Source organism: Gouania willdenowi, chromosome 3 (assembly GCF_900634775.1).
Source record: "Gouania willdenowi chromosome 3, fGouWil2.1, whole genome shotgun sequence".
NCBI classification, from domain to species: Eukaryota; Metazoa; Chordata; class Actinopteri; order Blenniiformes; family Gobiesocidae; genus Gouania; species Gouania willdenowi.
In genome coordinates, this window is record NC_041046.1 from 39038485 (window position 1) to 39056657 (window position 18173).

The window sequence follows — 18173 nt, forward strand, 5'->3', positions numbered from 1 at the left end:
AGTCAGACCACACATTAAACTGGTTCAGCCCCTCCCCCTTTGCCCTGCTAACAGGAGAAATTCCATTGCAAGGCTTAGTTTCAATAATAATTGTAATTTTAATTGTAATTGTAAAAATGCTGGTCACCGTAATCATAATTGAGTTGTAATTGAACATGGATAATTACAGACGTAATTGTAATTGAAAAATGTAATTGACCCCAACCCCGGCACAGCTTATAAGTAAATTAAGTGAAGTCGTAGTTATAATAGTTTTCAAATATTTAAAAATTCGACACTCATTTTTGCTTAAACTGTGGGAAAACTTTGAGTTTTTTTTTTTATTTTTTTTTTTTAAATGAGCCTTTATGTAGCAGGACAGAGGAGTTGATAACAAATGTTTATTAAATAAAGTTTGTAACTTCTTTGTTTGATTTGTTTCAAAAAGGAATAAAATAATGGATTAAAAGGAAAACATCAAGGCTGATCATTTTAACAAGTTGTAATAATTTAATTTAACTTAATAAGTTAGTTAATAATAAATAGTTTTACATTTCCTAAAGAGTCAATTAAGTGAACATTCTTGAATTTTTTTTTTTTACAGAATTCAAACCATGTAGAGGTCGTGACCTGTCAGGTGACTTCCTGTCTGCTCATATTTCACTCCTGAGTCACGACGTCCGGTCTGACGCACACACAGCCCACGGCGTAGAGGCGGGACTCCAGGCGGAAGTGATTTTGGTTTCCACCTTCCGGCGCTGTGATACGACGCAGCAGCAGCCCCTGTTGCATTAAGGGTTGTGAGTGCAGGCTTTGGTCCTCGTGCCCGTTTGCATCTAGGCAGCCTTTGAGCAGACAGCGAGCCTCGGACAGCACCGGAGGGAAGCAGTTGTCGTCATGAGAGAAGCTGTGGGCCAGGACAGAACAAGGTCACGACCCGACTGCATGTGATAACCAGCACATCATGTGATCTTTGGCCCTCCCTGGCAATAATTCTTGATAGGGGGGCCAAAGAAAACATTGAATCAAATATATAGACCGTCTCAAGATTTGGGCCAACCACGTGTGTAACATATACAATAAAGGAAACATTATTAGTAACATAATTGATCATTTTGACTCAAAAAAATTGCATCAATGCGTCATTTAATGTTGTAAATTTTTTGATAAAATCAGAAGAATCATTGTGATGAAGAATTGTGCAACAGAAGAAGAACCAACCTAAAGTCTCAAAAGTCTGGGATCATTTCACTGAAAACTTATACTACACACTTTATAGCACTTAAAGAGTAACTAAATTAAACTAAAATAAATGCCTTAATCATGGGCGGGGCTTCTGGAGCAGTTAAGACACGCCCACTCTACACTACAAAATCTCCAAAGAACAATCTATGCTATGCTAACTAGCTACTCATTATTCAATATACAGTACCTATCTATTCACTCTTCTCTCAGTCCAAACTACTCACCACAGATTGTAGAGCCCATAGGTGCTAGTTTTTATAAAAGGGGCGGGGTTAACAGTGCTTGTTTGTGATGCAAGATGGTCCCAAAATGTCATATGATCTTGTTCTCAGCCTAAACCACAGCTCTATTGTAATAGCCGGGTTTCAACCCATTTTACAACTAAATATGACAAATTGAAATACTTTGACTAAAATGTTGAGAGTTGGACCAGGATCAATCAACAGCACTACTTTATACCCAGATACATTTGTATTAAGCAGAAAAACAGTTTTTGGGTTTAGTTACTCTTTAAAATATTTGTATATAATGTACATTATATTGATAATTGTATTTTTTCGAGTTAATTTTGGAAAAACTGTAATGAAAACCTTTGACCACTCACTCGTACGTCCACGGAGAGATGGAGGAATTGTGCAGCGGGCGCATGCTCGGGGCTGGGCTGAAGGCGGTGGGATCAATGTGCAGTGGGAATGTCTGGACGTCCTTTGACACCTGTTTCACCATCTCTTTGGGCATCGCCGTTACTTCTGACATCATCATCACCACCATCATCACTACCGCAGCACAGATGACCTAAAGACAAGGATGGCTCTGAGGTCACTCAAACTGTTCACACAGAGCCAGTCCTGGCATTTTGTGTCCAGACCAGCCCACTACATTATCAGTGACACCATGTAGAAGCTATTATGTCACTGATGCTCAACATGTGGCTCTTTATGTCTTAATTTTAAATATTATTCCCACAGAAAACCTTAAAAGGGGGGAACTTTTTAACCCCTTTTTACCTATTTCCTTTGACACTTTTTCAGACTTTAGCTACATTTTGCTAATAAATACCCAATTTTTCCTATAATGCGTCCATTTTGTGAATTTTTCTTGACACTTTAATCCAACTTTTGTCCAGTCTCTAATTTTTTTGGTCACTTTTTATCCAAATAAGCTACTTTTGCCCAATAAATACCACTTTTTTTCCCTCTATTTTGCCTCTTTTTGTTCCACATCTTTGCCTTTTTCACTATTGTTTGCCACATTTTGTCCATTTAAGCTCCCTTTTCCATTACATACCACCTGGTTCCTCTTTATTTGCCAATTTGCCAATTGCCACTCTTGACTGATTTTGGCCCATTTTACACTCTTTTCTTGCCATGTTTTTGCCACTTTTGGACCATTTTTAGTCACTTGTTACATGTCTGCCTCCACTCAGCTCATCAAAAAAAAAAAAAAAACAAGTAGCGGATGGGACCTGCCCCACTTCTGGTCGCGGTCCACCGGGACTATACTCCAGTATGCCCGATGGCCAGTCCACCGCTGCACAGAGCGGAGATGGCATCTGACCCCGTGACCCTGAGCTTAGGCCTATAATGTTTTACTTATATTTACATCTACAGCTTGCACTTAAAACATCTACGATTACATTAGGCAACACAAAGTAGCAAAGCTGTTATACATTTTTATTTTGATTTATTTTATTTATTTTTTATAACAGTATATCAATTTTTAAGAAAACACTACTTAGTTTATGATGAAATCTAAAGATTCACATTCAGGAGAACATCCTAGAAAATATTCAGCCATAGCGCAGTGTTGGAGGAATCAAACCATTAACTTTCCTCGCCAAAAAACAATAACATTTGTCTCACATTTATCTCAAACCGTTCTAGAAAAGCTTTAGGGATCTGTTTGTGTATTTTAAAGTTGATGTGTGTGACGTTTGTGTGTCATTGTGAGTTTGTGTTCTTACCGTCATTCCACAGAGTTTGTTCTTCTGATCATGTTGTCGTCTCCGTTAAATCCAGATGTTTGTGTCGCCCCTGTTGGTTGTTTGGACTTATGTCGTGCACGCACAGGCACCCTGGGCTCAGCTGGAGGTTCAGGTAAAGTTGTCAGCCAGTGTTGTTTTCCTTCAGTCGAACTCCAGGCTTTTATCTGCATTCAGACCCTCTGCGATGTTGTCATCGTGCGTGGACTTCCTGTCAGAGAGCCTTTCATCTTCTTCTGAACCACAGGAATCCAAATCCAATGACGAAACCTGCTCCTTGACCCAGTTTCACTCTGAGGTTAAGGTGGCAGATGTCTCAGGGTCACCTCCACCTCTGCATTATCTAATCATACTCAGTGATAGTCCTTTGAATTTTATATAGCTGAGACGTGGTGTCCTTGTGGTGTGGGGTTTTCATGTCCCACTCATTTCTGTAATTTTACGTAATTCTGTGAGATTTTTTTTTTTTTTTTTTTTGTTTTTCAAAAATGAATAATTGTCTTTCCAATAGTGAAGCTGAACCGATAACTTATCGTCTCAAATTAGAAACCTTCTTCATATTTTAAAAATGTAAAACCTTCTCAGTCTCAAAGCAAGACAGCACATTTACCCATAGGCGTTTCTGGCTATAAGCGAATTATGCAATTGCAAAGAGCCCCATGAGCCACTAGGGACCCTCAAAGCTAAGTCTGCCGCCTCATTCGAGGAGATCAAAAGTAGCATGTGTTTTAAAAAATCAATGTATGATTACCTCCAACAATTTGGTAAAATTTTCGCTGCCATTTGTTTGTGTGTCTGTTAGCACGTTAACGTTAAAGTACTAAACCGATTTTGACAACATTTGAACCTGGAATTTTAGGCAGTGAAAAATTCCATTACATTTTGGAGTGGAGCTGAATCAATATACTGGATTCTGGATCAGTTTAGAAAAATCAATAAATCCCTAACATTTTATTTCATATCTTGGTTTGTTCGGATCCGGATTGCACATTTCATGATGAATGCGTAAATGATCTTGGTACCCATGATCAGGGTCACTAATCAGATAACTGGCAATATCTGGCAATGAGGATTTTGGTACCTGGTGGAGGTTTGCACTCTCTGAGTGCTATTGTTAATTATGTTTTTTTTTCATCAAAATAAAATATGCCACTATTTCATTTGTGAGTTCAGCGCCTCCTCTGTTGATATAAGAATAATGTCTGTAACTCCAGGACAGACAAACTGATGATCCAGTAACAGGATGCATAGTGCAGTGAATTGTGTTATAATTGGACTGAACCCATTGCAACATGGTTGGAAAACATATGTACAGCAATACAAGGCCTCAGAAACCTTGGGGTTGTGTTTGATCAAGCAATGTCTTTGGATGGTCGCTGTCATCAACTGACTAAAAACTGTTTTTACCACATGAGAATACAGATTTGTTATCAAAATCAGATCTCAAACTGGTCATACACGCATTTATATCATCACGTATTGATGATTTTAATTCTGTTTTCACTTGTTTTAATAAGTCAACCCTAAACAGACTCCAGATCGTACAGAACGCTGCTGCCAGACTTTTAATACCGGTGCTCCCAGAACATCCCACATCACCCCCATTCTTTCTACTCTGCAGTGGCTCTCAGTTAAGTTTCAAATAAGTACAAAATCTTACTTCTTACTTTCCGAGCGTTACATAATCAGGCCCCTCAATATATCTCGGACTTGTTGTGCCCCTACTCTTCAGGGCGATGCCTTCGGTCTTTCAGGTCAGGGTCTCCTAAAGATCCCAAAAACTAAATTTAAAACCAGAGGAGACCTGGCGTTCCAGGCTATGGCCCCCAGACTCTGGAATCGCCTGCACCAGTCTCTCAGGGAGCTCAACTGTGTGGTCACTTTTAAGAAACTGTTGAAGACTACACTTTTCAGAAAAGCTTTTAGTTAACTGGACTTTACTTTTTTTTTTTAATCCTTCTATGACGCTGCTCTTATGATATATATGCACCCATATTTTATTATTCTATTATGATGTTGCACTTGTATTTTCACCACAGGTCTGTACAGCACTTTGTGATTTTATCTGCAAAAAGAGCTTTATAGATAAATTACTTATACTTATACAAGCTACTCGCGTAACTGTAATTGAGTTACTTTTGTACTGTACTTGTACTTTTTTTTTTGTATATTTCTAAATCAGTAATTTGAACACAACCCACATTTCTGAACCCAACTGTTACTGAGTAACTTATTGTTTTATTTGTTTTAAAATGATCAATGGACAGTGTGAGACTACAAAAAATTATATATATATATATATATATATGTTATACCCCGCAACCTGAAAAAAGGAACAAGTAGGTCAGACAATGGATGGATGGATATGTATTCATATAACAATAAAGTTCCAACTGTGCAAGATTTCATCTATTTCCTTTTAAAGTTATACATGAAATGTTTTACTGTATGCAAGGGACCCATGGCAATAATTATTACCAAAAATAAATGTGGGGGGGTGAAAGTAACTATTAACTTTTACCTTGAGTACTATTTCATTGAGCTACTTTTACTTGCACTTGAGTATTTATGTATGACTTACTTGTACTTGTACTTGAGTATAATTTCAATGAAGTAATAGTACTTCTACTTAAGTAGAATATATCAGTACTATTTACACGTCTGGTGATATAAATAGTGTTCCGTGATGTTTTCTGTTCTAAGAACCTAGAATGAGGAAACGTTATGGAACTGTGTCTGCATCGTTTGTTTTGTGGTTTTTTTTTCTTACAATATCTTGATGTCACTCTTTGATGATCCAAGCAGAGAAACTCCTAATCTTTGCGCGCTGTTGGTCACAGAGAAGCTCCAGAGTCACTCTGGGTTTTTTTCTTCTCTGATTGAACTGCACCAGTTGTGTTTTGCAGGCTTTGACCTGGTTTACAGTCATAACTCACCACACTGCAGCTTTCTGCCTAATCATTACTTCATCACCTCCATCACCTTTGGTGCAGCTTACGCAGTCGGTGCCAACCTGACCTGGTTTGAATGCTTGTTTTATCAGTGGTGTGATCAGCTGGTACTTTTAGCACAGAGACACAGTCACAGAATCCCTGGTGAGTTGAAGAGGGATCGACTGCGGTGACTGGAAACACCTCAGAGGGGCTGATGTGGCTCTTTCAAGGGTTTTTTATGTGGCTACGGAAAGACTCTTCAGAAAACCACATCCAGGAGCAAAACCATTACAAATGACCTTTTTTGATTCAACCATCACACCTCAGAGACTTTCAGATTGTTCTAACCAAGGACAAAAATCAATGAAAAAGAGAGTGGACCTCCACTGAAGCACAAGCTGTTCACATCTAAACAACTTTAGATTTGAACTTCGGTAAAAATGCATACATTAGATTGGTTTATTTGAAAGGGGACAGTGCAATTTCATATAACACATGAACAAACATGGTTGAAAAAGCCAGAATTAGCCAGAAGGCTATTTTTCATCTGTAGTCCCCTGATCAAGATGTAAAAAGGCATTAAAATACAAGCATGACAATACATTTACAAGTCAATAACAACAATAACAGTACCTGTTACAATATTAAAACACACAAAAACCACATGTTCAAAAGGCTACGTTATCTAATAAAATACAATGCAGCGCAACATGCTCGACTTTTAATGTTGGCAGACGTACATGTTAATGAGACACATTTTTTTGTAAAGGCCTTGTAAGTGGTTAGCTGTTTAACCTCCTCAGGTATTGAGTTCCACTCAGCAGCGTCCCTAACTGACCAGGTCGAGCGACTGAAAGCACTCCTGCGCAGAGGGATGACACAATCGCCTCTTACAGAGCCTCGAGTGACGCGCTCAGAGCTATTTCTTTGGCTGATGACCTCTGCCAGAGGAGCTGGGGCCAAATCATGTGTTATTTTGTATATAGACTCAGATCTGCAAATCTATGGAGACTGTCCCAATTTAAAAGGTTGTACTTTTTTAGGATTGCACAGTGATGATAGTGCCTTGAATTTCTATCCAAGACTTTAATGGCTTGTTTGTATAATGTTTCCAAAGGTCTTTTGCACTCTGACTTGCCTGAGACCAACTTGTTAGGCAATAGTTAAAGTGGCTGAAAATCATGGAATGTAGAAAATTATTGCAGCTTCGGTTGACATTTCATTTCAGATTGAGCGGAAATTTGCCAGATTAAACTTGATATTTTTACATAATTTGTCAATATGGGCTTTAAAGGAGAGGTGAGAATCTATTACAAACCCAAGGTATTTGTATTGATTTGCAATTTGTAATTTTTCTCCAGCAACTAGTATGTCAGGATTAGATGGGGCTCTATTGGTTTTACTGAAAAACATACCTACAGTTTTTGAAGTATTTAGCTGCAGGCAGTTCTCCTGCAGCCAGGATGTGACAAGAGTCATTGCTTTGGTAAGTTTATCTGCAACAATGTCCTTGGAGCGACCATCCAACAACAATTAAGATGAAACATTATCTACCAATTAGTGTTGTACTCTATACTATCTGAGGCAAGGCTTGCCAGAGACCAGAATGCAGCGAGACCAAGACAAGTGGTAGCCATACCAGTGGTAACTTGCCAGCACTGGTACGGCTGGTGTGAATGAATAATGGTTCCTGTAATGCACTTTGGGTCTCAACAAAAAAAGAATATTCTACAATTTAATGAAATCATTGAAAAAAGAAATTAGAAGACCCTGAAAATAACATCAAATAAAAAACAATACGTTCTATCGACTGATATTGGACAGATGTGAGGAATCAACATTTTAACGAAGAGGACAGATTTTTTGTTTTTACCTCTTATCCAACCGTTATTTTATTTAGTTACTCTACGGCTAGGGCTTTAACGCATTAATTGCGATGAATTATTTACAGAAAAATAACGCACTAAGATTTTTTTTTCACTCCAAACAGCGCAGAACTTTTCTCCTGTCACAATTGCAAGTACACCCATAATACGATGCACAGACTACAATACATGAAACGAGAGAACCAAAGGAGAAGTCGTTGCTGTGTTTCGTGGGCGTTAATTTTAGTTTCTAATAACAACGGATGGAAAACAAAAGCCCACATTGTGCAAGAAAAAGTTTAACGATGACCGGAGCTCTTCTAGCCTCCGCTACCACCTCAATGCTAAACATGTTGCAGTTAGCACGGACACTCTGACAGTGCTAGCTGCAATGTTCTCCGAGCAGGCAGCGTTGCCAATCCACACTGGACAAGATGACAGGGTTCAGAGCCAAAATGAATGAAGTCCATGACTGACAAATGAACAAAGTCACTGGATAAATGATTGCAGTGGACAATCGACCAGTCTCGATGGTAGAGGATGTGGGCGGGGCTAGAAGCAGATAGTGTTGTTTGACCCAACTTATGAGCTGCTTTGTAGAAAGCAAAACTATTTTATACTGAATTAATTTCATGCCAATTGTTTTGCTATGTTCAGTTTCAACTTATCTGGAATGTTCTGTACAAAGTGCTGTTTTTTATTTGATTGCACAAAAACACATTTGTTTTAGAAAGTTTCAAAAAAATCTGGAAAACCAAGAATATAGCTTACATATATATAAGTTTGTGTTTTGTGAACAATGCGATCATAATATTCTTTATTCATATTTTGTTAGCACTTGATGATGAAAATAATAAATTACATATTTTGCTTCTCGTGTCAAATATTGTTCTGCGATTAATTAGATCAATTAATATTAGTTAATTAAAGTCTATAATTAATTTTTTTATTTTTATTTTTCCCGGCAACTGCTGACTCTTCTGCCAGTAAACCGTTGGCTGTGATCGGATTACTGCTCTCATGTTCCTTCTCTCCAAACCAGGTCAGAGATAAAACTGATGATTAGAAGCCTCATCCGCTAAGGCCAACAAAACCACAACCACTGTGAGGTCACGTTGAGGGGGCGTGGCCAGGCCAAATAAGCTCGCTGGGTGTCATTAATGGAAACAGGAAGAACAAATGTGTGAACACAGAAAGGCTAAAAAAAAACACATAAAAACACTGTTCACAGGCGCTAAGAAATCCAGACAGACCTTGAATGTGACACTGTTTAGCAGTTATAATTGAAAATAATGCTGCACTTTGTGAGAGTGATTGGAAAAAAAAGTCTATTTCTAAGCACTGCAATGTAAAAAGTACACAGGGAATATTTTTTAACTTTGAGTGATGTAGAATTAACTCTTTTAAATCTTTGGGGTTTTTTTAATGCATTTTGTTACATTTGTCAATTTTGTCATACTCAAAAATGTGCTGTTCATTTTTTTTATCTTGTAACTTTTAAAAATTATACATTTTTTATAAAAAATTCTGTCTAAATGTATGTACTGTAAATGCAGGTAAATAAAGCTGTCGTTCAACACGCATACAATGAATATCATACATGTGGGGATAATGTGACGATTTGGGTGGTAAATTATTATTATTATTATTATTATTATTATTATTATTTTAAACTAGTTTCTGGTTGTTTTTAAGTCTTGGATCCCATATTGTATTATGCAACATATAAAAAGGGTAATACTGTAAAACCATCAACCTTGATATTTCTTTCATCCTCCTATAGGCAAGGCAAGGCAAATTTATTTGTATAGCGCATTTCATACTCAAGGCAACTCAATGTGCTTTACATGATAAAACATTCAATTGTTTAAAATCAATAAGAACATTTAAAATCATCAGTAAAATCAATTAAAATCATCAGTAAAATCAATTAAAATCATCAGTAAAATCATCATGACATCAACAACATGACAAAAAATCTCTCTCTCAATCATATGCTGGAGAGAAAAAAAGTGCCTTTAACTTTGATTTAAAGATGTTCACATTAGATGCTGACTTCAGCTCTGCTGCAGTTTGTTCCACTTCTTTGCAGCATAACAACTAAAAGCAGCATCACCATGTTTACTGTGAGCTCTGGGCTATAGAACAGTTCTAAACTTTTTCAGCCGCAAAATAAAGGTTCCAGGGGTCGGAGACCCCCACTGTCAACAGTCATGTGGAGACAGAGCCATCTATAAGGGGGAATAAAGGGGAGAGATTTTTGGGGCCCATCCATAAAGTCAGCAAAATGATGGTTCATTGTTCTATGAATCTGTGATAACCACATATATTCAATGATCTGAATAATATCCACTGTTATCCAATAAATATATCATTATTTGCACCATAGTATATAGTTATCGGAAAGATGTAAATCCTTGTTTTAATCATAATAATGGGTTAAAAAGTGACCAAAAATGGTGGAAAAGGTGGTGAAATGGAGTTTTAAAAACCACAGAAATTGGTCAAAATAAATTTGAGTGGTCAAAAACAGACAAAAAAAGTGATAAAAAGGGTTGAAAATGTCAATGTTGGCTTAAAAGTGACAAAAATGGGGGGAGGGGGGTTGGGGTGATGTCATTTAAAATGGAACAATTTGCTTAAACTGGCAAATAATGGGCATGACAAATCGTGAATGTGGTTAAACTGGCAAAAAAAAAGCATGAAATATGGTGAAAAAGAGGATAAAAGTGACAATAATGGGTCAACATATGCAACATTAGGTGGAAAGGGTTTAATAACGTTTTGAAAGTGGAAAAACGTGCGGAAAACACATTGGAATTTGATGGAGAAGTGGCAGAAATGGGAGTAATGCAGCAAAAAATGCATTAAAAGGATCAAAAACTTTACCTTTCCACTGTAACACATTAAAAGTAATCAGTGAAATAACAATTTATTTTATTAGTGAAGAAACTAAAAACGCAATGACTTTGAGAACATTTTCAGCTTATAATCAGTGTTAGACTTTTTTTTTTTTTTTTTTTCGGAAAAAAAAAAACCTATATTACAAACTCACTTTAAATTGAGCTTAGCAGTGAAGGACGTGGGTGTTTTCCTTCTAAACTGGTCTCATGATGTAAACAGACAGAAACACATTCAGCCTGATATCAGCTCTAATTATCCAAACACAAAACCACATTGTGTGTTGTCAATATGTAGAGCTGACTCAGACTAACGTCCAGGGAGCAGAAGCAGATCCTCCAGCTTTCCATGAGGAACCCTTTATTTATTTTTTTACTTTCTGTCTGTTGGAGGTGAGTTTTATCCATTTAAACAGTTTTTTTTAAAGAGGGTGCACATACATTTAGACCTACTGTATGGTTATTTATGCTGATATACATTTCTTCCAAGCCTTTAAAGTGGAACGATCAGTACCATGATCAGGATCACTGATGCAGATAACTGCTAATATCTGGCAAAGAGAAGATTTGGCACTTGACGGAGGATTTTGCTCTTGTTTTCTTTAAAATTCTTTGTGATTATATTTTGGTACGACTATCTTAAGTCGTCAGAATTCCATTTAAACCTACCTCTGCCTTCCTGTAGGGGCACTGCTGAGCACACCATTAACATCCTCTCTTTTTACATCCAAGTTAAAGGCTCGGTTTTTCTCTACTGCGTAATGATGAAGAGGGAGATTTTTAATCATATTATTGATTTAATGTGTTTACGGCTGATTTTAATGTTGCCTATGATTTCTAAACTGTTTTTTTTTTACTTTTTATTTATGCAGTTTACAAATAATATCAAACAAAACTGAACAAAACCACAGGGTATTATTATTATTATTACAAAGATTGCCATTCACACTTGGGTGTTATAGATTGTCCATTTCTTCCATTTCTGATCAAAATTAGCAGAGTTCAGTTTTATGAAGTGAGTGATTTTTTTCCATTATTTCTTCCCATTTTGGCAAAGTCAAAGTGAGACTTTTCAGCCAGTTTCTTGTAATGGTTTTTTTGCTGGCCATCAACATAATTTCGTATGAGGTACAAATCCTCAGATGGTATAGCTGAATATGATAGTAGTCCAAGGTACATAGATTGGGAGACATTGGATTTCACATAGCCAAAAATTTCATCTATTACTTACGCGATGTTTACTCAGAAGGGTCTGACATTGAGACAAGTCCAAAATACATGGGAATGGTTGGCATTCATACTGCCACAAAGCAATGTTGATGGCTTTTGAGCTGCTAAGTTTTGATATGGGGTCTAATAAAAAACCTTATAATGTTCTTCCAGCCAAATTCTCTCCATTCTGTTGCACTTTTCAATCATATAAAACACATAGAATTGCCTCGTGAATGATATGTGCCATACAAAGACATTTGCCTTGCCTTGCCCAAAACTGTCACTAATGTATCTTCATGTTCTTTAGGGTTTGGAGTCTCAGTTCAATCTCTTAGAATGATCTCCATCTCTTCTCCTCCTTCTTACATGAACTGTGCTTCAGATCAACTTTCATGCCATCATGCCTCAAGTGACCTTCGCCCTTCCTTCCCTAAGCTATGTCTGCCGCCCCCTGCTGGACAGCGTCCTCCCATCCCTCCCACCGACTGTCTCAGACCTGGACGTCCCTCCTCTTCTTCGGGAGCACTTCATCTTGTCGGGGTATCGCCCGTTGGGGTTGCCATGGCGCTGCTGCGTTCTCAGCCTGCTGCAGATTCACAACCAGACGCTGACCACGTGGAGCCTCCTGCTGGCCGCCCTCGCCCTGCTGCTGAGGTTCACAGGGTTTGCCTTCCTCAGAGGCGGGGTACGACACAGGCTGTGTTCAAAATGGCATTCTAACGTACCACTCATACTAAGTTTGACATCAAAATTAGTATGTAGTGCATTCACTATAAATAGTATGAAAAGATTGAGTATATAGTATGTATACGATATCAATACATTTTTTTAAGTATGCACTGTATGCACACTAGTCAACCTTCCCATGATGCATTGCAAGCAGAACGTAAAATCGTCCTGGGACACAGGAAGTCTTGTCAGTAGCACAACGACGGGTCTCCAAAAATCTCCAAAATGTTGGAATGAAATGTGTTTCTGCGAGTTTTATGGATCAAATGAGCACATGTTGATATTCTACTTGGTCACTTTCTCATTTCAAAAGTCAGATATTTAGCCTCAGCGTGCTTCAGGTTTTTCTCGTAGTAAAGTCAAAATGCATCTTGGGAAAGTATACTTCAGTGGGAACGCTCATCAATATAGTAGACACATACTCATTACGCTTGTCGTGTATAGTACTACAGAGTGTGACATATTCAAACACAGCCACAGTTACACCTTCCTCCCCCTTGACCTCCAGCTGTCTGACCTTTGACCTCCACAGGGTTTGTTGGGTTTTCGTCTGGAGGGTCCCGAAGGTCAAGGTTTATCTGTGGACCCCACCTCGCTGCCGCTGGTGCTCTACTTTATCTCTGCCATTGCTGACCTGAGCTGCAGGTGACAACAGTCACTTCGACAGGTTGTCTTGACCAGTGTTTCTCAAATGGGGGTATGTGTACCTCTAGGGGTACGCAATGGCACTACAGGGGGTACTTGACAGAAAGAGAGTGGAAAATTTACAAAAAAAGTCAGTCTTGGTCCCACCCTGCGAGATGACCGGAAATGATAACAACTATAGAAATAAATCTATTCAGGGGCCACTAAATCTGTGTTTTTCAACAGAAAAAAATTTCAACAGAAAACTTAAAAAAAAAATTTTAAATTTTGTAATTCTTCTTTTTTTTTTTTTTTTAATTAAAACAACACAGAATCTTAAACCACTGTATTTCTTTACTTTCACTAGTTCAACTAAAATGCAGTAAAATCTGAGATTAAATGATCAATAACTAATTCTAGAAAAAAAAATATTTAAGGTCGCCAGAAATTCTTCATATCAAAATGGGGTCACGGTCGAAAAAAGGTTGGGAACCACTGCACTAAATACAGTTTCATTCCACTTATTTACAAAATTAGATTCTTTAAAATGTGTGTAATCACTCGTTCATTCCATCATTATGATCTATAGCAGTTTTTAAATAGTTTTCTAAGCAAAATATTGCAGTCGGACAAAGGGGGTACTTGGATTCAGAAATAAGAGAAAGGGGGTACTTGAGAGAAAAAGATTGAGAACCACTGCTCTTGACCATGTCTACATGCTTGAGTACAATAAGTTGCTGCCATGTGATTGGCTGATTAGCAGTTGGCGTTGAATAATTGATCAGGTGTACATAATAAAGTCCTTCCTTGCCTCCTGTAGCGCCGCCGCCAACGTCCTCCACTGCCGTTCTGAGGAGATGCATTACTTCCTGTTCTTCCTACACAGCGTGAGCGCGGCTGTCTACCAGTACGGCTGTGCTCTCGCTCTGAGTCTGTATAGTGTGGACGCCATATGGACGCAAAGCATGCTGGGACAGGTTGGTGACTGTACACATTTGTTGATACTGACTGGTTGGTTTAATGGTTTCCTGATGGTCACAGGTGTATCTGCCACTCACTGCCATCCTGTCCTGGCTCTCCTGTGCCTTGTGTTGTTACACAAAGCTTACTTTGCGCAGCAAGTTTGCAATTCACAGAAGGATCTGTCGCCTTTTCCCGATGGGCGTGGCTTTCCTGGTGATTATGGGTCCATTTGTCCGCCGCCTCACTATCTACAGGTGGAGCAACGGACCTGCATTGATGCTGCACTTCTTCCAGGTATTGCCCGCAGTGTTGGGCAAGTTCATTTCAAAATGTAATTAATTACATATTAGTAGCTACTGTCATTCAAAAGTAATTAGTTACATTACAATATTACTGTCTCTAAATTGTAATGCGTTACATTACTTTTGAGTTACTTTTGAGTTACTTTCACCAAAATAACCACAGAAGTTTGACTAGCATTCTAAAATGCTAAGATACAGTTTATTGCAGCTGATTATATATCCAGTGGAGGGTGATGTGGTATAGCATAATGACTGTGTAGGCTACTAATAACTATAATAGGCACAGTGAAGGCTCATGGCACAATACAATAAGTAACAATTACCATCAGAATCACAAAAGCAGACAAAGTTAAAGTCTGGTAAGTTATGATAAATAATTAAAGTTCAGACCTATTCGTGTGAAACACAATAGAGCTAGAAACAACTAGAATGTAATCTATAGACTTAAGACGCACAATCTCTTTCTTTTTGTTTCTATTCTTTTATTCTCTTTTTCAGTGCACTGTTTTTTACTGCTGCTGACATGGTGACCAGTAAAACTGTAACACTATTTTATATGAGCGCTCGATACAAGCCAGTCACGAGATAACATGACCACCAGTCAAATTGATGACGGCGTACATTTAAGAGCAGGAATCTGATCTGTATGAGTCTCAGTCTCAGCCATACGGCACGGTGCCAGAAAACTATAAGCCCTACCGGTATATACATTAGCGTTAAGTCGCTGTTTGTGATAATAACATGCTAGATAGCTGCCTGTATGACCATACTGTACGGTATAGAACCACTCTCTATGACAACGTTAGCTTACCTTGTCATTGCTGGTGTTGGTGGGGATTTTGCTGACAAGCTTTTTAAAAGCCGGTGATTCCACTGTTAACAGAGGCTGCATATCCTCCATCACATACTCTGCCACCAGTCTCCTCACTTCTCTTGGTTCTAGTAGCACGGCAGACCGAGAGAAACTTCATTTCTGCTGCTTTGTCTGACACTTTTTCTCACTTTCGTCCTCTGCTCTCTTTCTCTTCGCCGCGCCTGCATCTCTCTCTGTCAACTGGGTGTTAGCGTGGCACCGGTCCAGGTGTTTCTTCAAGTTACTGGTGCTGTTTTTCACATCTCAGGTTAAAATGCGTTGTAACGCACGTTACTGAGATTTGTAACAGGTACAGTATTACCGAAATGTTATTAGTAATGCGTTACTTTACAGCGTTCCAGCAAAAAGTAATACATTACTGTAATTGCGTTACTTTTGAAATGCGTTACTCCCAACACTGATTGCCTGTTTTTAGTTGCTTATGTACGTGTCAAACTCAGACAGTCATCACCTATAGAAGGTTGGTTTGTGTGTATGTGCCATGTTTCATTGGTGAGTTTTTGTCTCGTCCTTTTCTGGGCCAATAAATGATCAACATTACCCAGTATTACTACTATACTATAATACTAGACACACATTGAAACCACATTATGTGATTGGGAATGCTGGTTTTAGATATTATTTCTTCTTAAATTATTGGCAAAATGAAGTTCTGGTCTGGTTACAATACAGTGTGGATGGGCTTAATGTGACAAATAGGCCTATTACATCTATGGCTTGTCTTGTCCTCATATGTAAATTTATTACTATTGTTGGTATTTTGCAATGTATTTTTTTATATCTTAAGTTACTGATCAATATTTTGTCAGTTTTTTCCTATTCTGTTTAGTAATTGTGTATTTCTAGAAGTACAAACAAACGGCAGCAATATGGTAAAAATTGTTTAATTAAGAAATGGGTATACTGTATATCGTATATATTATTTTGAATCTTTGTTCCTTTTTAATTGTTTTTCTTTCCGAAACAAACAAATAAATGAAATAAAATCACTTTAAAGGTTGTTTCTCCATCAGGTGGTGCTGTTCTTGCTGTCAACCTTCTTCTTCTGCTTTCCTGTACCCGAGTGTTTCGCACCGGGCCACTACGACCTCGCGGGCAACAGCCATCATGTCTACCATGCACTGCGCTCGCTCTGCACACTGGTCCAGCAGGAGGCGCTGTTCCATGACTTCCTGTGGCGTCGACCAGCGCTGGTGAGGCAGATGGGAGAGCAGCATCTCCTGCTGACCTGTATCTCCTTCTTTTGCCCGATGGTGTGCTGTTCAATGACTGCGCTCGCCATGAGGAGCCGAGCTCGAGCGGAGCTGGAGAAGGAGCAGCGGTAGAAGAGGACTGTGGTCTATAGAGTATTAGAGAAAATACTACTGAACTGTTCTTTTAGGTAGTCTGTCACCATGGGGAGAGATTTGTCACAAAAATATTCACAAATACAGTATATCCACAATTTTCACGTTTATTTTTTAAATTTTCAAGTATTTTTAGATATTCATGTTTTTTTTTAGATTTTCACATGTATCTATCAGATTTTCACGTTTTTTAGATTTTTCACGTATTTTTTAGGTTTTCACCTGTTTTTTTTAAATTTTCACGTTGTTATTTTTAGATTTTAACGTTTTTTTCTGATTTTCACATGTTGTATAATGTTCAAGTTTTTTTTTTAGTTTTTTTTTCTTGTGTTTTTAAAGATTTTCACACACGTTTTTTAGATTTTCATGTGTTTTCAGATTTCCACGTGTTTTTCAGAAACTGCAAACAAATTACAAATAACATGTGAAAAATTTGTTTTTGAGACAAATCTCTCCCCATATGTCACTGACTAGAGTCGACTTTTTGCACAAAGTAGAAATGACTGCTGTAACGTCTTAAGTACTACTGCTTGTGCTTCTTAATGTAATTTGGGGTGAATTACAGAAAACGAAATAATGGACAATGTCTACTTTTAGAATAAGATACAGACAGTAATGACTTCAAACCACAAGCAAATGCTTAAAAAAAAAAAACTCAAACCGGCAGCAGAACTGATTAAAAACTAGTTGAGGTTTGTTTGTTTTTTAAGGTCAAAAACCAGTTTCACTATAAACATCAGCAGAGTCAGTTTTAGAGCTGCTGATCGGCTCCTTCAGTCATAAAAACTGGAAGCACACCTTAGATCATTCATGCACGACTGTACGGCACCAGCACACACACACACATACACACACTGAGGGGAGCTGGAGGGCTCACCGGTCCCACCTTTGGTATGTTTGGTTTCAATGATCTACAGCACTCCCTTTCCTCATTGTTCAGCAGTAAGTTTCACTGCCCTCCCAAGCATCAAAAGAGCGTCTCTAAGTCTGATAAACTTTTATTACAAGCAAGACCAACACCAAGAGCAAACTCCGCCAAAAAGTTGTAGAAAAAGCTCAATTCACGAAAAGTTTCTGCGCCAACGGCAAACAGCTAATTCTGTTGTTTTAGCCTCAGGTGCAGCCAATCAGGATCAGGATCCACCAACAGTAGTTAGATCGTAGGATCAAAGTGTAGAGAAGGTACAGAGAAAGCTATGCTGAATGAGAGCTGGGTTATA

The 18173-nt window shown here is 38.2% G+C and overlaps 2 protein-coding genes across 2 annotated transcripts; one reads left to right on the top strand and one right to left on the bottom strand.

Annotated features, from left to right (window-relative positions):
* Positions 1–639: 639 nt before the first annotated feature.
* Positions 640–1998, bottom strand: LOC114480259 (interleukin-17F-like). Its single transcript, XM_028474231.1, has 2 exons — positions 1829–1998; positions 640–886 (listed from the first exon to the last, which is right to left on the bottom strand). Exons 1-2 carry the CDS (start codon positions 1996–1998, stop codon positions 640–642), a joined length of 417 nt encoding a protein of 138 aa, XP_028330032.1.
* Positions 1999–12515: 10517 nt separating this feature from the next.
* Positions 12516–16932, top strand: LOC114480265 (membrane progestin receptor beta-like). The gene is made up of 5 exons (XM_028474243.1): positions 12516–12800; positions 13377–13489; positions 14289–14445; positions 14510–14725; positions 16621–16932. Exons 1-5 carry the CDS (start codon positions 12516–12518, stop codon positions 16930–16932), a joined length of 1083 nt encoding a protein of 360 aa, XP_028330044.1.
* Positions 16933–18173: the final 1241 nt, after the last annotated feature.

Excerpts from the sequence above, each read along its gene's own strand:
- LOC114480259 (XM_028474231.1), bottom strand. The coding sequence starts at position 1,998 with ATGATGGTGGTGATGATGATGTCAGAAGTAACGGCGATGCCCAAAGAG. Across the intron at positions 887-1,828 it reads ATCTCTCCGTGGACGTACGA|CTTCTCTCATGACGACAACT; the intron begins GTGAGTGGTCAA and ends CCTGGCCCACAG.
- LOC114480265 (XM_028474243.1), top strand. The coding sequence starts at position 12,516 with ATGCCTCAAGTGACCTTCGCCCTTCCTTCCCTAAGCTATGTCTGCCGC. Across the intron at positions 12,801-13,376 it reads TTGCCTTCCTCAGAGGCGGG|GGTTTGTTGGGTTTTCGTCT; the intron begins GTACGACACAGG and ends TGACCTCCACAG. Across the intron at positions 14,726-16,620 it reads TGATGCTGCACTTCTTCCAG|GTGGTGCTGTTCTTGCTGTC; the intron begins GTATTGCCCGCA and ends TTTCTCCATCAG.